This window comes from Mustela nivalis (genome assembly GCF_964662115.1).
Source record: "Mustela nivalis genome assembly, chromosome: 1".
Taxonomy (NCBI): domain Eukaryota; kingdom Metazoa; phylum Chordata; class Mammalia; order Carnivora; family Mustelidae; genus Mustela; species Mustela nivalis.
The window spans coordinates 186364389-186385049 of NC_139020.1; the positions used below are offsets into that span (position 1 = coordinate 186364389).

Genomic DNA, 20661 nt, shown 5'->3' on the forward strand with positions numbered 1-20661 from the left:
GTTTTCACATTAACTTAGGGATGGGGGTACACTGGGTCTGGAATTCCGCCTCTCTGAACATCTAAATTCAGTGAGCTGTATATGGAAATATTTTTTCAGACGAGCAAGCTTCTTTCTAGCTTTGAAATCTCGAAGTTTGGGGAGAAGGGTTTTAGGGGGACAGACTTGTGCCTGCTGAATTTAGAGGCAGTAGAGGCAGTTTCCCAGCTTGGCAGGGTGAGAAAATCAACCCACTGATGTCACCCTCCAGGCCACTTTCCCTCGGAGACATCTCTTTGTTCCCTCCCCTTGCTTTCCAAGTACACTTTTCCTTTCCCTCACCTGCCAGGTCAATATCGGGTCTGAAATTGCACGACAGAGGGAGAGCGGGTACTAGAGAGAAGTTCTGAAGGGGAAAAGGAGCGCTTTGCCTTCAGTTACAACTAGACCTTTCCCATCCTTTCCTTGATGGTTTTCTGGGATGTTTTGCAGCTGAGAGGCCTCGGGGCAGGATACTCAGTTTCTCAAGACCTGTTCCTGAGTGAAAAAGGAAAGGGTTTGCTTCCAGTAGCATTTTCTGGGGCTCCACAAGATCGTGTATCTTTGGAGATAAAATTCACTATCAAACCCTCAACCCTGTTTGCTCATATTATACCCACCGTAATCCTCTTAAACTGTGGTTGCGGCTACAAAGCTCGTGGTCTTGCAAAAGCCGGCTGGCAAGATATAATTGTCCCGCAAACAAAACCGTCCAAAAGTTTTAAAAAACCCCTGCACCTCCTCCTCCTCCTCCCCAAACCTAATTCTCTCGCTCTCTCTCATGCTAGCCGTCCTCCCCACCCCCATAAGAACCCTCAGCCTCGACCACTTTTGTTGTCGCCAAGAGCACCCGGCCTGTTGAAAGTGCTGGAGCGTCTTTGAGCAGTTTGTTGTGATACGCAGGTGGAATGGTCTGCAAACAGATGAATTCAGCCCCTCCAAACCGAGCGTGGAGCGCGCTGCTTTTGTGCGCCCGGCACAAAACGCTGAATTCCTCCGAACTTACTTGGGGCCTGTCTAGAAAAGGGCCTTTTCTTCCCTCTGCTTGTACCTCTGGCCACACTAAGTCTCTGCCCGCCCCCCTTCAAGCCCCCTCCCTCTCCCCTCTGATAATCCTTCTCTTTATTTTAGAAAAACACAAAACCCGGTTCCACGCGGTGCTTTAGTGGCTAAAAGTGAAAGAGCTGCCTTGGCAGAATTCAGCTCTATGAATCACTTCGGAAAATTGGTTCGACTGAATGGCCTTAGGAGGAAAAACGTTTTAATAGGATCCAGGGGAGGTTCTGCTGTTTCAATCTGCTCCTTAAACAGGTGGAGATTGGACCTTCTCAATTATACAAACAGTAAGTACCCATCAGCAGGGAGAGCTGCCCTCCGAATCCTCCCCGCACACAGCCCTAAACCAGCCTTGGAGCCGGGCTTTGCCTCAGAAACCCGATCACAAATCAGCGATTCTGATCGATTAGGATCTCAAACAGTACTCCAGCTTGCTGTGTAGTCTCCCCCAGCCGCAGGCGGGGAGTCGGCCAGAGAGGGGGAGGCGCACCCGCAGGGAGCTGAGGCCCCCCGGGATCTGGGCGCGCGGCCTTGCTCTTCCGGACGCTACGGGGTCGTCCTTAGGCGGCGGGAGCTCTCTCCCGACCTCCGACGCCAGCCAAGGCGAGCTCGTTGTTTTTGCATAAATTAATATTTCCCCATTAACAAGTTCCCCCCTCCAAACGCGGCGCCCGCGTCCATGCGCCACATCCTAATGAGGTAATTATCATTTGCGCGTGTTCGGGGCTGGCGCCGGCTCCGTGGGTAAATGGCAGTTTATTAGCACGATGCCCAGCTCGGCTGCAGAGGGCTAAGGGATAGTTCAGCGACTAGACGGACACCCAGGGGCCCTTTGGGGCGGCGCGTGCAGGACCCTCTGCCCTCCCCGCGTCCCTCAAACCTATAGGCCCCCAAAGTTGTGAATCACGCACAGAACTCTGCCTGGGTTTGGGCTCCCCCCACCTTCTTTCCACCGGCAAAACCATCACGATTCCTCCCCCTCCCCCTCCCGTCTCTTCCCTCCTTCCCGATTCGCAAACCGCTCGCACTTTCCCGAGGGGAGCGCGGGCGCCAGTTGCCTCCTTTTAAAGTTTGAGGGGCGGTGGCGGCGGCGGCCGGCAGGCGCGGGGGAACACAGGGGCCGCTACGGGAGCCGCGCCGCCGCCCATGTCATTCCACTTCAAGTGACTTCATGTGATGTCAGCTGAATGTAAAAGACAGTGATCTCACGCGGAGGGGAAGATGTTTGCCATCAAAATGTGACAGAGGAGACACGCTGCATGGCTCGGAACGCATCTCCTTGGCGGTGGGGGAAAGAGGTAAATGCGAGGTGGCTCTCCTGGTCCTCTTTAACTTTGCCCCTTCACTGTCCAGCTCCCCGCACGCGTGGCGGAGGCCAGGGTCCAAGGAACGGCTCAGGGGGGGTTAATTTGAGGCTCTTTTCTTTCTTTCTTTTTTTTTTTTTTCTCTCTCTCCTTTTCCTTTGTAAACCCTCCCCCTTCTTCCCCCTTTCAAAGTCTCAGGGCAGGGGCTGGTGGGTTCCTTTGCGCGCCGGGTTAATGGGCGGTAATTTGGTACCCTTGGGTGCACTTTGTTCTGCCCCTGTTCATTTGAATGCAAATGGGTGACCTGGACCCGACAAGGTGCTTATTAAATTGCGGTTTCCCTCCCTGCCTTTTCCGGAATGCAGACTTAGAGAAGAGAGGCTGCGCCCCGGCCCAGTCCAGCACGGCAAGGCTCGCCTCGGCGCGCCATGGCCAGCTCGGCTTCCCTGGAGACCATGGTGCCCCCGGCCTGCCCGCGCGCTGGAGCGTCGCCGGCCACTTCCAAGACGCTGGCCTTCTCCATCGAGCGCATCATGGCTAAGACGTCGGAGCCCCGTGCGCCCTTTGAGCCCCGGCCGGGGACGCTGGAGGCAGACGGTGGCCAGGGCAAGAAATTGCTCAACCTCTGCTCGCCGCTGCCCTGTATGATCCCCCTCCAGCCCCTAGGCTACGAGGTGCCGTCCAAGACGCTGCTCAGTTACTCGGAGCTCTGGAAAAGCAGCCTCCGGGCGGGCGGCGGTGGAGGAGGAGGAGGAGGAGGAGGAGGCGGCGGTGGCGGGGGGGCCCCGGTGTGCGGCGCCAGCGGCTTGTGCAAAACCAACTGTGGCGTGTGCTGCAAGGCCGATCTGGGCCTGGCGCCGTCTGCGCTGCCGGCGGGCAGGGTCATCAAGCCGCAGGTCATCAACCAGGCGGTGGGGCTGCCGGCCAGCGGCTCGCTCTACTACTTCAACTACCTGGACTCTGCCGCGTACCCGCCGTCTGAGCTCCTCGGAGGCCACCTCTTCCCATCCGGCCTCCTCAACGCACAGGCCCCCGCTGCCCTAGCTGCGCACCCCAAGCTCTTTTTGCTGGAGAACGCCAAGTTGGCCGGCCTGGCCGCGGACAAGTTCCCCCATCCGTCCCCCTATACCCATAAGGAGCGCTTGCCCGCGCCGCTGGAGCAGGTGCTGAAGGAGAACTCGGCTCTGACCGCAGAGCGCGGCGGCGTGAAGGGCCACAGCAAGCTGCCCGGGGGCTCTGCGGACGGCAAGCCCAAAAACTTCACCTGCGAGGTGTGCGGCAAGGTGAGGCCCCGGGTCCGTGGGGGCTGGGAGGGATGAGCAGGGACAGCTGCTTTCCTGAGGGAGCCTGGACCGCCCCTTTCTCAAGTTCAGGAGCTTCCCAGTAGTTACCTACTACTCACATTGGGGGCCTAGTTGGGCCTCAGTTTCCTTCTCTGTAAAATGGGGATGTCGTTGTCAGCGGCTACACGGGACTGGTGTGGGTGCAGTGTGTCGGGAAGCGGTTTGCGAAATGAAAAGGGCTCTGGTTTCTGAAGGGAGTGTTGGTTGGGGGATGTAGGCTATGGCCTCTCCAGTTTGATTCTACGCTCTCGGACCGACACACCACAAGGCCCCCTCGTGTCCTTCCATAGGTGTTTAATGCTCACTATAACCTCACCCGCCACATGCCGGTCCACACCGGAGCCAGACCGTTCGTGTGCAAAGTCTGCGGCAAAGGCTTCCGCCAGGCCAGCACGCTCTGCAGACACAAAATTATCCACACCCAGGTACGTGGCCCCCGGGTCCACTTCGGCCCGCGCGCAACACCCCGCGCCTGAGCGACGGTGTTGGGGAGAGGATGGCAAGGGTTCCCCTTACCCCTCCCGGGGGCCCCGTATCCCTTCAAGGTGCCCCTGCAAGGTGCCCCTGAGGTGGCTTCTCCTAGCCGGGGCCTTGGCCTCACTGTGCGCGCGCCCCTTTCCGCAGGAAAAGCCGCATAAATGCAACCAGTGCGGCAAAGCCTTCAACCGCAGTTCCACGCTCAACACGCACATCCGCATCCACGCGGGCTACAAGCCCTTCGTCTGCGAATTTTGCGGCAAAGGCTTTCACCAAAAAGGTAATGTGCAGGGCGAGGCCCTCTCTTCACCTCTCACCTCGGGACTCGGCGGGTCACTCCGAGCGGGAAGGCAAAGAAGGATCCGCAGAGAGGGAGCGTGAGAGCTGCCAGCTCGGGCGCAGCATTTCTTTGGAATCGGGTTGTGACCGGTTTGGGTGGAGGCTCTCCGGGCCGGGTTAGTAGACCTCGCTGGAGTCAGGCTGGTTGCATGGGGAGACTCCGAATTTGGGAAGTGGGAAGGAAGAAGGGGGCCGAGGGAAGGGAAGTAGGAGAAAGAGAGGATATTGCCCTATAGAAAAAGCTTGCCTTTGTAGCCGGGACACCCCTTTCAGATGAAAAAAAAAAAAAAATCGAGGCAAACTCCACCTCCTGGGAATAACAAGACTGGGGGAAACCATTATTGTCCCCAAGACCTCCAGGCCCGGCGCCCGGCTTCGGTTTTCCAACGCACTTTTGGATCTCCAGGTGGTAGCTGGGGGGAACAGAGGGAGTAACTTTTAAAATGAGAAGATAAACAGAAAATGAGGGACGAAGCCCGGGTTCGTGCGAATTTCTTCCAGCGAGGCAGCAGCCGGGAGAAGGACCCGGTGCGTCTCTGGGCTATGCAAAAGTTTGCTGGCCAGCCGAGCACAGCGGGAGGGACGCTGCGCGGGCCTGTGCCCCGGGCGGGGCAGGGGCGCTGGGCGGCTATGCCGGACTCGGCCCTCCATCCTGTCGTGAGAGCCTTCTGCTTGATGCAGACGAAGTTTGACAACTTCTTCACTCGGAGAGGTCGCGCCCGCCTAGCCAAGCGTCGCCGTCTTTGCGCGGGCAACTGAGCCAACCCCGGGACGCTCGCGGGCCACCCCCACCCCAATCCTACTTCATCCCCCCCCCTCCTTTTTTTGTTTTTGGTCTCCCGTAGGGAATTACAAGAACCACAAGCTGACCCACAGCGGCGAGAAGCAGTACAAATGCACCATCTGCAACAAGGCCTTCCACCAGGTCTACAACCTGACCTTCCACATGCACACCCACAACGACAAGAAGCCTTTCACGTGCGCCACTTGCGGCAAAGGGTTTTGCAGAAACTTTGACTTAAAGAAACACGTGCGCAAACTCCATGACAGCGTGGGGCCTGCTGCCCCCTCCACAAAGGACCTGACTCGGACAGTGCAGAGCTGAGAGCTACTGCCTCGCCCTCTCTTCCAGCCCCGTCCAGCCCCCAAACAGATCACACGTATAAACTTATTTCTAAAATTAAAAGAAAATTAAAAAAAAAAAAACTATAGCAGAGAGGCTAAAATCTATTTATCGAAACCAGCATATTTTTTGGAAAGCTAAACGTTTCCTCGATGACTGGCAGCAAACGCGTGGCTCCCACCTTTGTGTATTCGGGAAACTTATTTAAACCCAGTGCGCTGAAACGCATTTCCTCCCAGGCCTCCGCTTCTCCTCGGGCGGCGGGTTTTCACCCCAGCCTGTCACGTGAACGCCCCGGAAGAGCGCGGCGCCCCCAGCCATCTTTATACAGCCATGTAAATCCTCCTGTTACAAGCGAACTCGGAATATATACATGTCTAACACAATAAACAGAATCACTAGTGCTCGTTTTCTTTCCCCCCCGCCTCCCCTCGCCGCCAGGTCAGCTCAGCAACCCCAGAGAAGGAGAAGGAAACAGGCGTTTATAGCATTTCCCTGCCCAAATGCGACTTCCTTTGGGGTGCTGGGACCAGGGTGAAGCCAAACCCGTGTTACTGCGGCGCTTGCATGTTAAGAGCCACCACCACACACCCCCCACACCGCCAACCTCCCCCCACCCCGCCCCTACACACCGGGAGCGAGGGAGCAAAGGTCTACATCGGCCTACACGTGGTGCCAAGTTTTTCTCTGGTGACTCTTCCGACGCTTGGGATTCTGGGTGTTGCCTTATTTGGGTGAGAAAATTTAAAAAAAAAAAAAAAAAAGGAGGGGTTAAAAGTGGATGGGTGTGGGAGAGCTGGGTTAGGTGCATCTATCTTTCAGCAAATCGCCTTTCCTCGAGAGGGCAAACGGCCGGGGCAGTGCCCTGCCTGGGAGCTTCTGGGCATGTTCCCTTTTCTGGGCGACCTCCGGGCGGGGGCGGGGAGACTCTTCCTCCCAGTTTTCCCTGGAGACAGGAGCTGGTGGCCAAGGGTCCCCAGCCCAGCCGGAACTCCGAGGCTCCCTGGCCGGTGCTGATGATCCTCCGGGTGCTGTGCGCCCTGCCGCGGGAGGGCGCCCCCGGACTCCGGGAGCTCGCAGCCGCCGCCTCCCGCGCCCTGATTACCGCGCAGTTAGCCCATTTTCTGAATAGCTATCTCCGCCGCCGAGCATGCTGATGAAATGATCTCACGCTTGCTTCCTAAGTAATGACCCAAATTAAGAGAGAAAACAGAGACCCTTCAAACAGCATTACATTAATCATCTAATCATTCCCAGGAGGGGGTCGGCCGCCGCCGCCCCGTTTGATCCGAATCTGGATAATCAAGAGCTCAGATTACTGGCTCGGCGCGCCGGACCTCCCCCCACTCCACACACACACTCTTAATATTCGCGCCGAGATTCAGCCCACGTCTTCTGGAACGCTGTTCCCCGGCGTGGGGAGGAAATGCGGCGCCGGGCCGGGGAGCGCGCTCCACGCAGCCTTGCGGTGGCAAGGGCTAGGGCGGCGGCAGCTGGGCGCCCATCCCACGCGGATTTCCACGGCAAGTGGAGGTTATTTGGAGGGAAAGATAGTTAATGCAAAAGGAAACTCTCTCGTAACTTTGAAAGTGACTTGAGTGTGGGTTATCCCAACACCCAGTATACAGTAGGAGCTCAGCGCTCCTCGCGCCAGGGGGCTTCGACGATCATAAAAGCTCACATTTTCCCCAGGGCTTGCTCCATTCCGGGCTCTCGACACACGTGCTTTCGAATGTTCACAGCAACCCTCAAGCTGGGGATGATTTACGGACGGACAAAGAAATTGAGGCAGAGATAAACCACACGCCTAAGGTCACAGAACTGGGTAAGGCTGGGATTCGAAATCCGGGAGGCTTTTCGGGAACCCAAACTGCCTTCAGTTCTCGTGGGTGGGGGATGAATCTGTAGGTTGGGACCCGCAGAAAGACGTTCGGCTTCTGCGTGGAAGCTCTGTCCTGGTTACAGCCAAGGGTTGGGTCCCGACCCCCGCCCCATTTGCAGACCCATTGCGCAGGGAAGGAGAATTGTCGATTTTGTTTGCACAGAGGACGGCGACAGCTTCCTCAGGCTGTCGCGGGAGTATTTTTAGTACCTCCGATTCAGAAATAGGAACGTGTACATTAGAATTCCATTTCCTGAAAGGAGAGCGTCCTCGTTTTTGTAATCCCCCACCCCCCAAGTCTGGGAAGACGCAGTGAGGGGAGGGGGAACGAGGAAGCGAGGAGGAATTTAAATGTTAGCTTGTTCTGGCTGCAGTTCGCTGAGGGGAGATTGGGACCCAGAGGGATATGCAGATTTAACTCCGAAATCTCCATGGATGCCACAAACCCCAGGAAACCCCAGGATGGGCGAGGAGGACTTGGCGGCTAAGAATATGGAAATATCGCCTTGCTTTTTCCCAGACATCTATCCCCAGGGGGATTGCGGGCTGGTTTGAGGAGTCAGCTTCCTCCTCCCCACCTCCGTGCTCATACCAGGTTTTATTAGACCCTCCTTATACACAGACACACACACACACACACACACACACACATGCATGCACACACACACTCACACTCCCTCCCTCCCCCATTTCTGGGACATCCGAAGCCCTGTGACCATCCTCTTAACCAAAATCTTTCTCTTCCTTCATTCCTGAAAGGACCCTTGGCAGATTCACTTCTTGGAGACCAGATAATGGCCAGGACAAGCCCACCTTCTTTTTAAATAGTTCGAGAACTTTGGGCAAGGGGCGGACACCACAAAAGTTGGTGCAAATCATCCACTTAGAGAATTGGGTTAAAAAGTTGGCCTGCGTGTGGAAATCGTGATCAAGTTATCTTCTTCCCCTTTAAGAAGAAAAGATTTAAAAGAAAAAAAAATTAGATGGGGCACCCCCATCCAGGGAAACCACTTTCTAACCTCCAAGGGAGAAAACTTTGAGAAGTTCTTCTGTGCTTAGTTTTCACAGGAGAAAACCCAAAAAGGGTCACCCATCTCATAAAACCGGAGACATTTTGTTTCCAGGTGACAGTTCTGAAGATGGCGTGCTTGCAAACAAGACAGCAAATGAAATCCGAGAAATGGGTGGAGTAGGACGCATTTTGTCTCCTGGACTGCTTATCTCTGCGGTAACTGTGACTCTGAGGCTCACCTGAGCAGTGTCTGGCATGCTCCAGCCTCCGTGAGGTTGTTTCCGCATAACCTGATTGTTACTTAACCTTCACACCAGTTCCTGTCAATCGCTCTCACCTGAGGAGGTGTTATTTCACATCTGGTGGTAATTGCAGATAAACAGAGAGTTCTCCTGTATAGATAGGGCTTAGCTCTGCTTTCCACAGGTTTGGAGTCACTCCTCCTGGTTTATGATATCTGCCTCAGGTGTGGGATTCAGGAAAGGATTCCTTCACCTGCCAAGGAGGACCAAGAGAAAAGGAACCTTCTGCCTGAGCGACTAAACACCTTTCACAGCCAGTGAAGGTTCTGAAGCCAACCAACATTAAGCCTTTCAGTAACCATCTCAACTAGGATCCTTCTTAGCTATTCACCATGCATCGGAATTGATGGGTGAAAGGCTCTGTTTTCTGATTTTCCCCCCTATTCATATTAAGCTGTTTGAGTGACTTGTAGTTTGTAATATTAATAAATGACTTAAACAAGGTAGCCATCAGCTGCATATTAATCTTCTAACCTTGATTAAATGAAAGAGGCCGCCCTTAAAAAATATTTTAAAAAAATCAAATTGCGGGGGAGGGGAATCCTGTCACAGACACAAAAAAGACTCCAATTATCTTTTCCCCTTCAAGATGTTTGTTCTGTCCATGACTGCTCACACTTCAGCAATCTTGCCAGCAAGACTCAAAAAAAAAAAAAAAAAAAAAACCCTCCTTCTTCCAAAGCCACAGCCTTGTACATAACAGATTGTACAGTCCTATTGCCTTAGGCGGGTTAGAGGTTCCTCTCTGCAAAGAGTGACACAGAGAAGTTGCCAGCATCCAGACATATTTTGGGGGGTACTGTACTCGTTCTTGCCTTGGTTGCAGAAGTGGATCTATGTGGTCCCCATTTTGCTGTTTGGCTCACAAGAGGATAGGAGGCTGCCTGAGCTCCACGCGAGGGAGAGTTACAGCAGCAAGGCATCCAGGTGTGCTGGAGGTGAAGGGGCTGGGGGCGGAGGAGGAGGGGGGAAGGAGAGAGGGGTGCTCAAGAGCGGACAGGAATCTTGAGAAAACGCTGGGAAATAAACAACCTCAAGGCAGCTGCGTTGCCCTTTTCCCTGCACTTCCCTCTCAAACGTCTGAGCAACCAGTTTGCTCCTAGAAACATGTTAATTGCCAACGGAGCTCATTAAGGCATGCACATGCAAAACACAGCAAGAAAGATTAAATGGACAAAAGCGCAATAATGAACTGTCAACAATCGGGCCCATCTACGACCAGGATCACTCAAGAATGAGGCATTTAGAGGCAACAAAGGATTGTCTGGGACAGGAAGAAAAGACGACCTAGACTTTTGTTTAGTCAACACAATTGATTACAAATGAGAGATTAACAGGATAGCTTCAGATTTTTTTAAAAAGAGGCAGAAAAGAAAAGTCCAATTAAGTCCACCGAATGTTAACTACATTGCGTTCCATGCCTAGCCCCAAAGAAATTCTCATTAAACCATCCCTGGCGATCCCTTTTGGAAAGTAATTTGTCTCCCTGATGGAGCAGAGAAAGAGAATCGTGTAAAAGAAAGCGTTAGTTCTTGGCACAATGAGCTTAGGAGACACACTAGAAAGAGCCAAAGGGGGAGTTAATGAGCATCTGACAAACTGCTTGGATTCAGGCCTAGAGAACAGCGATGAAAAGATGAAATTGGCCAACAACTATTCTTTATATCAAACATAAAAAGGCCAATCTGAAATGGGGCTGCTCAAAACTGGTGGAAAGTACATAGCCCTAGAAAAGGGAGCTGTGGCCAGGCCCCTTGTTGGACACCGGACACAGAACTCAACGGGGCCCCGAGAGCTAGGAAATAGGCTGAAAAGTGGGCTCTCCATCGCAGAGGAAACTCCAGCCCCCCCGGCCCCAGGCTTTGAAGATGCTGATCCGAAGTTCTCCGTGCCCACCCCCACACCCCCCCACACCCCCCCCTCCCCGCCCCCTGGATGTTTCTTTCGTGAGTGAAAAATGTATCAGGCTGGCCTTAAAGGGTCCCCTAAAAGTTCTGGTAATCTGGTAATTAGTCCCTGGCATTCACCAAACTACTCCGCTCCCTTCTACAGTCATCGGCCCCCCAGGAGCACCACATGGCTCCCGCTCACATTCAGTGCTTCCGGGCTCCCTCCTGCGGACCATTCGAAACCCTCCCCACCAGGTGACGGCTGTCCTAGTTTTGCCAAGGGCAAAGGTGGCCAAGAGAGGAAGACACTGATCCCCCAGGGCTCTATGGCACTGGTTAGGAAGTTTTAAAACTGTTTCTCATAGTGGTTCATCTGGCTTTAAGAAACCATTTTAATGTTTCCTTTTTTGAACAAAGTAGGTCAATGGTATGTGTCTATATGAGACATAGATTACATCTTAATTCAACAGAGGCGTCCAGACTTCCTAACAGCACAAGTGTTCGGATGTTCCTTTACACGCAGTGTCCAGAGCCAGGTAAACAGAATCTAGCAGTGAGACGGGGTTTTCAGTTCAGTCCACCAGCTAAGGAGCACAGAACAAATTTTGTGGGTGGTTTTTTTTTTTTAATGCCTTATTTATTCCATCTTTGACGTGGGACCAGTGCCATCTCAGATACTAGAGTGCAGCATTTAAATCTTGATTCTAGGTTTTGTATTCTTACTCTCAAATCCTTGGTAACAGCTATCACATTTCTGAGGGCTTGGCTTGCACTTCAGGCTTTGCTCATGCTTCATGGAAAAAATATATTGGTGTCTAGAAGTAAAGAATGAAGAAGAAGAAGTATACCAATTCAAAATAAAAATAAAAACAGTCATCTAAGATTAAAGACTACTTCTGGCTTTCAAAGCACAGAGGTGTTATAAAATCGAGAGAGGTGCATTTCAGGCAAGGGGAGGAAAGGAGACTTCTGTTGCAGATGAAGCAGAGACTGAAATAATTCGTTTTTCACCAAGGCATGACCTGACACACCATTGTCATTGTTTGTCTTCTCTCTTCAGTGTTTTTCATCCCAAGCCTATATTTGGAGCTCCGTTTCCTCCAAGAGTTTCATTGTCCTCATTTTGCTCCCCACCCCCACCCCGAAAGTCGGTGGTGGTGGTGCATGCCCAGAGAATGATAATGTATTGTCTATAAGCAGAAAGTGGGAGTCAGCGGGGTCTGGCATTGAAGCCACCCGAGTTCAAATCCCAGCTAGCTTAGCCATTGATCAGGAAAAATGACTCTGTCTTTGTTTACTCATCTGCAAAATAGGAATAATAGGGGAACCTATCACATCCAAAACAAATATAACATCGGATGTCAATTATACCTCCAAAAAGAGGGAGAGAGAGCAAGAGAAAGAGAGCGAGAACCTACCTCCCAGGGTAGACGTGAGGCTAATATCAGTTAACATGTGTAACTAGAACTTAGATTAGCACCTGACACATACATGGTAAATATTCCAGAAGTTAGTGTTTCTGATTATAGAAACCCAAGTCGTGAGACTGGAATTCAGCACCTTACACAGGAACTTTGCCCATGTTACCTTGTTGATTCATTACATATGCATCAGGTAGGTTTTCTTAGTCCCATCTTAAAGATTTTATTTTATTTGACAGAGAGAGATCACAAGTAGGCAGAGAGGCAGGCAGAGAGAGAGAGAGAGAGAGAGAGAGAGGAGGAAGCAGGCTCCCCGCCGAGCAGAAAGCCCGATGCAGGACTCGATCCCAGGACCCTGAGATCATGACCTGAGCTGAAGGCAGCAGCTTAACCCACTGAGCCACCCAGGCGCCCCTTCTTAGTCCCATCTTAAAGAGGAGTAAAGGAAGTTGCTGAGAAGGTATGGCTCCCCTTCGTTCACACAGTAGGCCACGGTGGCCTGGGGACTCACTGAGGTGATTCTATGATGTTACAGTTGCAACAGGACGGTGCATGAGAATCACAAGTTTTTTTTAAGATTTTATTTATTTGACAGACAGAGAGAGATCACAAGCAAGCAGAGAGGCAGGCAGAGAGACAGGGGAAAGCACACTCTCCGTGGACCAGAGAACCCAAGGTGGGACTCGATTTAACAACCCCAGCCGAAGGCAGAGGCCCTAACCCACTGAGCCACCCAGGTGCCCCACAACAAGTTTTTGCTGAAAATGCACCTGAACCCCATTTACTAAGATGCTGAGTCAATAGATGTGCTCTGGGCCCAGGATTCTGTATTTTAACCTGAGGCAGTGGGTTTCCCGGACTACATTTTAAGAAACACTGTTTAGCCTCTGGGTTCTTCCCACCTCACCATGATGCTCTTTGATAGAAGAAATAACACCATCAGCTGTTCATAAATTAATGAGTACATCTGATCATTCATTCCACGAATGTGACCTGAACACCTTCGATGTGTCCAAGTCTATGCGCTGGATGCTGGAGTTACTAGGAAGGGCAGAGACACTGTCCCAGAGTTTATGGTTTATTAAAGGAGAAAAATCACAGACAACAAAAATCCCCTTATGAAACTTGGTTATGAAGATGAAATTGGGCATTCAATGCAGCCTGGGTTTGGGTGTGTAGTGGACATCTGTTATTTTTGCCTGCTGATCATCATTTCCCCGTCTGGTAACAACATCCAACATTTCCTTTGGAGACGCCGCCCCTCCCCCATTCTCAGTCCATATGGTTAAGGTGGGGGCTAGTCCGTCCCCCCACGGTGGGCATGTGACCTAGGCCCGGCCAATCAGAGCACAGCATCTCCCTGGCCGCAGTGAGTGGCTCAGGACTGGGCACCTGACCCAAATAGGGCCAATAAAAGTCCCACTCAGGACTTTTGCCAAACCGGAAGCCTTTCCTCTGGGCTTCTTAGAAGGGTGGTTGCTAGTTTGGAGGTGTGGTGTAGGCGTATTTGCTACAAGGTTAGCAGAGCCCGTCGGGTACTGAGAGTGGTAAAGCGAGGAGGGAGAGGAATTAAGAGCCCGCCCTAAAGACCCCTTGGAACCCTGGTGTGACCAAATCCCGATGCACACCTGGACTTCGTGGTTCTTTGCTCTACTCCAGAGCCTCTACTCTCTCCCTAAGACTTCTGACTGATACCGGGCAGAAGAAAGGGAAGTCTGAGATGCCCCTGTAGGGGAAGTGGTGCCTGATTTGAGTCTTCGAAGACCAGGAGGTGCTCGCGATGGAGGGCCGGAGGAAGAGCTCTCTCAGGCTGCCTAAGCGAAAGCCCAGAAGTTAAAGAACCGCGACTTGACGCAAGTAGGTGGTGTTTGGTATGGGGTTTGGAGATACGGTGTGGTTTAATGTCGCCGGGTGTGACTTTGAAACCCAGTTCTGGTTCTGAGCAGCTGTGGCACTCTGGGCTGGAGGCTGGCCCTCTCCAGGCCTCCGCTTTCTTCTCTGCAAAGCCGGACTGTTAGGAGGCAATGCCTTGGGGCCAGTCAAACACCTGATTCTGTTGCAGGCAGTCGGGAATGGCAGCAGTTATCACGGGAAGTGGAGGCACTTGAAGAGGGAGTGACTGGTTGGCATTTGGAATTGCTGCATGGTTCAGTGGAGGGGTCTATCGGAGCTAGAGCTCTCTTGGGGCAGGGATTTCTACCCCAGTACTGCTGCTGAAGCCTTTCTGTTTCTGAGTGAAGCAGGTTAGGTACATGCTGTATTGGAGGCTTTGGAGTCCCCTAGATCAGCCGCCACGCTCACCAACTGTGTGTGACTGTGGGTGTTTCAGCTTAACGCTGGTAGACTGAGCTGCCTCATCTTAAACGTTAACTTGGTTGTTAGAAGGATTTAAATGAGATACTATGTGTAAAGTGCCAGGCACTTTGTAGCTGTTCGATCAATTATAGCTATTTACTCGTACTAGGAATGACTACTATTAGAATCATCGTTGAAGTAATTTTGAGATCCTTGGTCTGAAAAGCAAGTAGGACCGCAGTATCTTTATTTTAATTCCAGTAGAGTTAACATACGGTGTTGTATTAGTTTCAGGTGTACAGTAGAGTGTTTCAGCAGTTCCATACATCACCCAGTGCGCATCCAGGACTGCAGTATTTAACAGTAAAGTGCCGCATGTGCTAAAAAGGCAAGGACTGTCTGCTTTGTTCACCGCTGTGCGCACAAAGCTTGGCACATAGTAGGTGTACAAAATTAAAAGGTGGTTATCATTTCTTTCTCCTCCCCACAGGATAGAAAGTTCCCTGCTCAGTCTAGGCAGACACTTGCACTCCATTGCATTCTGATTCAGTTGTAAAACAAATATTTATTGAAGGCTGTGTGCCAGGTATTGTGCTGGGGAAAGACCTGTAAACAAGACAAAGTTCACCCCAGTAGATCTTCATCCAGCGGTAGAAGACAGATGAAGGATAAGCCAAGAGTCGGGAAATAATTTCAGATTATGTAAACACCAGGAAGGAACTAAGAATGGGACATTAAAGTCCTTAACATGGGAGAAATCAGCTTGACATAGGTGGTCGGCACCAGCAGCCGTGTGGGCACACCTCTCATACCCAGCAGCTACGAGAAGCATCCACAAAACTCAAGGTAGACCCTAGAATTAATCTATTTGTACCAAAAAAAAAAAAAAAAAAAAAAAAAAAAAAGCCTCTTTCCTACAGGTACATTGGTTGGTCCAGCTCAAATCTGCTTGGGATTCCAAAAAAGGGTTTTCCAGGGTATGCTGCAGAAAACAAAAAGCATCCCTGGGCAGTGCACGCTATAGGCCATTGACCCACATACAATTTTTCCTACTGAATGGCATGGTAATTGATCAAAGTAAAAAAATTTATAGAAAGAGATACTGCTGCCATGTTTTTAAAGCCTGTGTTTCCCAGCCAAGTCTCCAGATGGAATCACCGAAGCAACACATCCTTGACTTAAATGTGACTGTTTAACAGTTATATTGGGTAGGCCATATTTTTCCACAAGGAGGTAGTTTCTTGTCTTAGGAACTTGAGACTCTTAACAGACTTTTGGGTGAGAGCTTTCCAGGATACCACTCTTTCTCTCACACTTCCTGAAGTCACAGGAGTCAGAGACCTAGCTGTAGTGTCAGGAGAGGGAACGCTAGAGTGAAGTGTGAGGCAGCTCATGGGATGATGAGGTTTATAGGATGCCTTGGTGCCAATCACTGCCACTACTGAACAGCTCATAAGCATAAAGATGGTTCATTTGTTTGTTTCCGCCTGACCGGCCTCCCCTTTCCCTTCTCTAGTTATCAGCATTCTGGTTTTGCTTTAAGGGAGCTTTCCTCATCCACTAAGCACAGACCGTTGTGACTGTGAAGAAGGCTTCCCATGTCACATCCACTGGCCAAGGGACAGACATGGGGCAGAAACCAGGTCACAGAGATGATGTCTTTAGAATCTGACCCTTGAATAGAGGGATAAGATTACAGGTCCCTGATGGACCTCCATTCCAAGGAGACTGTGGATCAGCCTACTCCTCATACACATCTTGAGTTGCCCTTATCCCTGCCCTTCCAAACCTGGCATTACAGCTCTGTTTTATTAGGTCCCACATAACATTCCAATGGGTTAATTTTCTGCATAAATTGGCTACAGTTGTTTTCTGTGGCTTACAACCAAAGACGCTGACTAGTAATCTCCCCACCCATGATTCACCTTCTTCTAGCCCTTAGAAACAGACCATCTAAAGTTAAAGATGAGATCTTCTTGTCCAGCATTTTTATCGTCTGCCTGAATTTCATCCTCGAGTTTCAGGAATCTTCCAAGTAGATAGGGCTTACTTTACTACATGAAACACTTCTGGAGGAAGAAGACCCTACAACCCTACCTACACCCCATATTTCATATTCAGAATAAAACCCGAGTGTTCAGGGTGAGGTGGGGCTGAGGTTGCTTTAAGCAGTTCAAGGAAGAAAGAAGTTAAAAAATACAGCACATCTGAGGTGAGATGGAGGGTTATTTTGCATAGAAAGACCTCTTGTGGTAGGTGGGGGGAGAGTGGAGGGGAAGGGGAGATGGTTGTCAAAAGGTATAAGCTTCCACTTAGATGAATAAGCTCTGGGAATCTAATACACAGCATTGTGAATGTAGTTAATAATAGTGTATGTTATACTTGAAAGTTGCTAAGAAAATCGATTTTTAAATGTTCTCACCCTTCCCACCACACACACACACACACACACACACACACACACAAACACACACACAGTGGTTCTTAAACGTGACTGGATGGGGGTGTTAGCTAAGACTGTGGTGGTAATCCTATAGCAAAATGGAAGTGTAGCAAACCGACACCTTGTATGCAAAGTTACATGTCAATTATATCTCAGTAAAGCTGGGGAAATAAAAAACACCACCACCATCTCCCCCCCACCCCCCAAAAAGGAAGGAAGAACACTCAGGATATGATCGGGTTCTTTTTTTCCAGCATTCCCGTAATGTAGGAACAATTTGTTGAGTGTAGTACACAGAAAAAAAGGATGTCTCAACATATAGACTTTAGAAAGAAGGTGGTCTGAGGTCAAGTAGTCAGCCGGGAGGAAGGCTGGCTTTCATTTCGGGGCTCTGAGCCTAGAAGAACACAACTCCTAAAACGTAGCGCACCTCTGGGGCAAGAAGCATTATTATTTGTCTTTTTCCAAAAATGAATTAACATGATTTTATTCCAATCCCCATGTATTGAAGAAGGTGGTCAATATAAATGGAAAATCAAGGTAACAAATAGAAAAGTGTGGGGCCTCTAAGGGTTAGAGAGCAGACTGGCTTGGACAGACGCTGAGTCTTCTGGAAGCTGAGGCAAAAAGGGAACGACAGTGGGTTTTATGCCGCTGCCGTCTTCAAGGAACACCAGAAAACAAATAGAACAGCTTCCTTGACCAGATTTTCTCAGAGACTTTCCTTTTGAATCACCCCTTCAGTCTCGAATCTTGTGAAGTCTGCCCTCACAAACCCACATACTGATCAAGTCGTTAGAGGTTAGCATCGCTTGGGTTGTGACTGGAAGGCGCCAGCCAACTTCAATCATGGCACAGAGTTCATGGAAAAAGAAATGCAGGGAGCCAAAGCCCTCTGACTAGTGTGGCTGGTTCATGAAAATGCATGGCTTCTAGTGAAAGTGTCCTCTCGGCCAGACTTTTTCTCTCCTATAAATTTCTCCTATGTTAGACATCGATCGTAAAACTTGCACGTTTTCTCTGGGGAGGAGGGCAGAGCACAGTTGGATGTGTAGAGCAAGCCAGAGTAAATGTGGGATTTGACTGTAGAACTAAGATTAATTTGAAGACGATGCACAGGGTCTCTGCGGTTTTCTCTCAGGTCTATAAAATTGACATACGACCATTGACTATCTGCTGCAAAGGAATATTGTGTTGGAAAAAGAATGTACTGATGTTTGCAATTGCCTCCCCCGAGGGCTGCTTTGTAGGACACATGAGTGGTTCCTCTAAGCTTAAAGTACTCATCATATCACTTCTGGGGAGATCGTGGGAAGTCAAGAGCCTTGCAAGGCAGTGTTACACATTCCACCCTCTGGGAAAATAAATGCCAAAGTCCTGTTAGAGAGGAGGGATTTGGGAGATTTTCATTTCCCCATGAGATTTATTTATTTATTTATTTATTTAAAAATAGTGGCTCATTTGAGCTTCCCCACTTCTGGTATTCTGCATCCGCTGTTCCCTGTAGTCAGCTCATGGAGTGGCCTCCTTCACCGTCCTCGACCTCTCTCTTCTTGTGGCCAGTTCCTTCTCATCCTCCTAGTATAGCTTATTTCAGAAAGGTCTTTCTTGGAAAGGACAGCATTCAATGACATTGACCAGGTACTAATGGTAGGGGCGGGTTTGGCCTACAAATGAGCCCTACCCTGGGAAAGAACCTATGTCTCCCCCTTTCCCCTCATTTTTTTTTTTTAAGATTTTATTTATTTATTTGACAGGCAGAGATCACAAGTAGGCAGAGAGGCAGGCAGAGAGAGGGGGTAAGCAGGCTCACTGCTGAGCAGAGAGCCTGATGCGGGGCTCGATCTCAGGACCCTGGGATCATGACCTGAGCCAAAGGCCGAGGCTTTAACCCACTGAGCCACCCAGGTACCCTTCCCTTGTTCCCCTCCTTAACTTAGATGTTCTTCCTCTGCTCATGCACTGCCTATTTCCTCCCTTCTTAGGAGTTGCGCAAATCCTATATTTACTTATTCCTTTCTCGTTGGCTCCCAAGTACACTGGAAGGACCACGGTCATGTTGTCGTGTTGCTACATGTCCAGGGCCTGGCTCTATGCCTAGCATGTTGTAGGCACCAATCACGTCTCAGGTGAAGAAGTTACAGACCTCACCCTTGAAAACATCATGTGGAGAATGATGTACAAAGTTTGGATTGTGGTCGTCTCTGCTTGTATGCTCTCACTTGGAGTGGGGAGCAGAAATCCAACAGCATTTATATTCCACCATGAGAACTTGCATTTATTTGGCATCTTCTGTGTACAGGGAATTTTATCAGCATTATTTATATTTCTTTCTAACCTGCAAGGCACATGTCCTATCACTTGGGGGAAAGGAGGTTCTGGAAGGCTCCAGTTTGGCCCCGCTTTTACTGGTTGAGTAAGCATTAGAAGCCACCTCCAGCTTTGCCCCTTCCAAGGAGCTCTCCTCCCTGCCTGGAAGGGGCTAAATTCTGTGTATCCTGAAGGTTTGGCTCAACACTACTTCCTTCTTCCAAATACCCCATGTGAGTTGTCTTTCTTAAACTCTCACAGCTTTTTATCTATAGCTAAAGTCACCAGGTTCTAGTTCAGACCACTTTGCCTGGACTTCCTCCTCCAGCCTGGTCTGGTTCCAGCCTATGCCTATACTTGCTCTTGAGTAACTCTCCTTGTGCTTTGGAGGCTTGCTGTACTGGTTTCTTTCTGTCTTTGCAGCGGGTCACAACTTTTTCATTTCTTGGACCCATGAATGTGTGGTTCCCTCTCCTGTCATTCTTTCCTTCACGGTTCTATTTAGCTATCTCCTCTGCCTCCCCTAAGACTCTCCTCCAATATTGCCACCTCCAATAAGTCTTCCTTGATGCTCATACTGAAAAGAAGCATCACAGTGCACTCCCCTCACCTATCTATCTGTATGTAAGGTCCTTGATGTGGTTTTCAGCATTATTGCAACTGGCTGTGATTTCTGCAAGGCAGCTGACTTGCTTTTCTTTATTTCTAACTCCGATATAAGCTTCATGAGGGTGAGGACTCTGTCTGTCCTGTGCATCAGTATATGCCCAGCACCCAAGTAAATGGCCTAACACCGTGCTTGGCTCACAGTAGGTGCTCAGTGGAATATTTGCTGAAAAACACTGGACCATGTCACTTTTCTGCTCCAAGTTCTCTAAGGGTTTGCCACTTCTTTTTTTTTTTTTTTTTTTAAGATTTTTTATTTATTTGACAGAGAGAGAGAGATCACAAGTAGGCAGAGAGGCAGGCAGAGAGAGAGGGGGAGGAAGCAGGCTCCCTGCCGAGCAGAGAGCCTGATGCGGGACTCAATCCCAGAACCCTGGGATCATGACCTGAGCTGAAGGCAGAGGCCTTAACCCACTGAGCCACCCAGGCGCCCCAAGGGTTTGCCACTTCTTACTCAGAGTAAGAAAAGCCTTACGGTGACCTACAAATCTCCTCCCCATATCCCCTTGAGTTGATGTCTCTGGGCTCCTCTGCCTTCTTCCCCTCACTTTCTGTACACCTCCTAATTGTTTCTCATACATGCCAAGCAAGCTTCTGCCTCAGGACCCTTGCATTGGCTGTGCCTTCCTTTGGAACCCTCTTCGCTATGGATCATCCTTCTCTTTTTTCAGATCTTTGCTCAGAGCTTGCTTTCTGAAGGAGACCTTCCTCTACCAATCTCTTTGGAATGTGAAACTTTCCCTTAGATGCCCACAGACACACTTACTGTCGCACATTCCTC

The 20661-nt window shown here is 50.3% G+C and overlaps 1 protein-coding gene across 1 annotated transcript; it reads left to right on the plus strand.

The window, feature by feature from the left end:
• Positions 1-1621: 1621 nt before the first annotated feature.
• Positions 1622-6076, plus strand: FEZF2 (FEZ family zinc finger 2). Its single transcript, XM_082719596.1, has 5 exons — positions 1622-2372; positions 2744-3661; positions 4012-4146; positions 4346-4478; positions 5383-6076. The coding sequence occupies exons 2-5, from the start codon at positions 2807-2809 to the stop codon at positions 5640-5642; spliced, it is 1383 nt and encodes a 460-aa protein (XP_082575722.1). The 5' UTR covers positions 1622-2372; positions 2744-2806; the 3' UTR covers positions 5643-6076.
• Positions 6077-20661: the final 14585 nt, after the last annotated feature.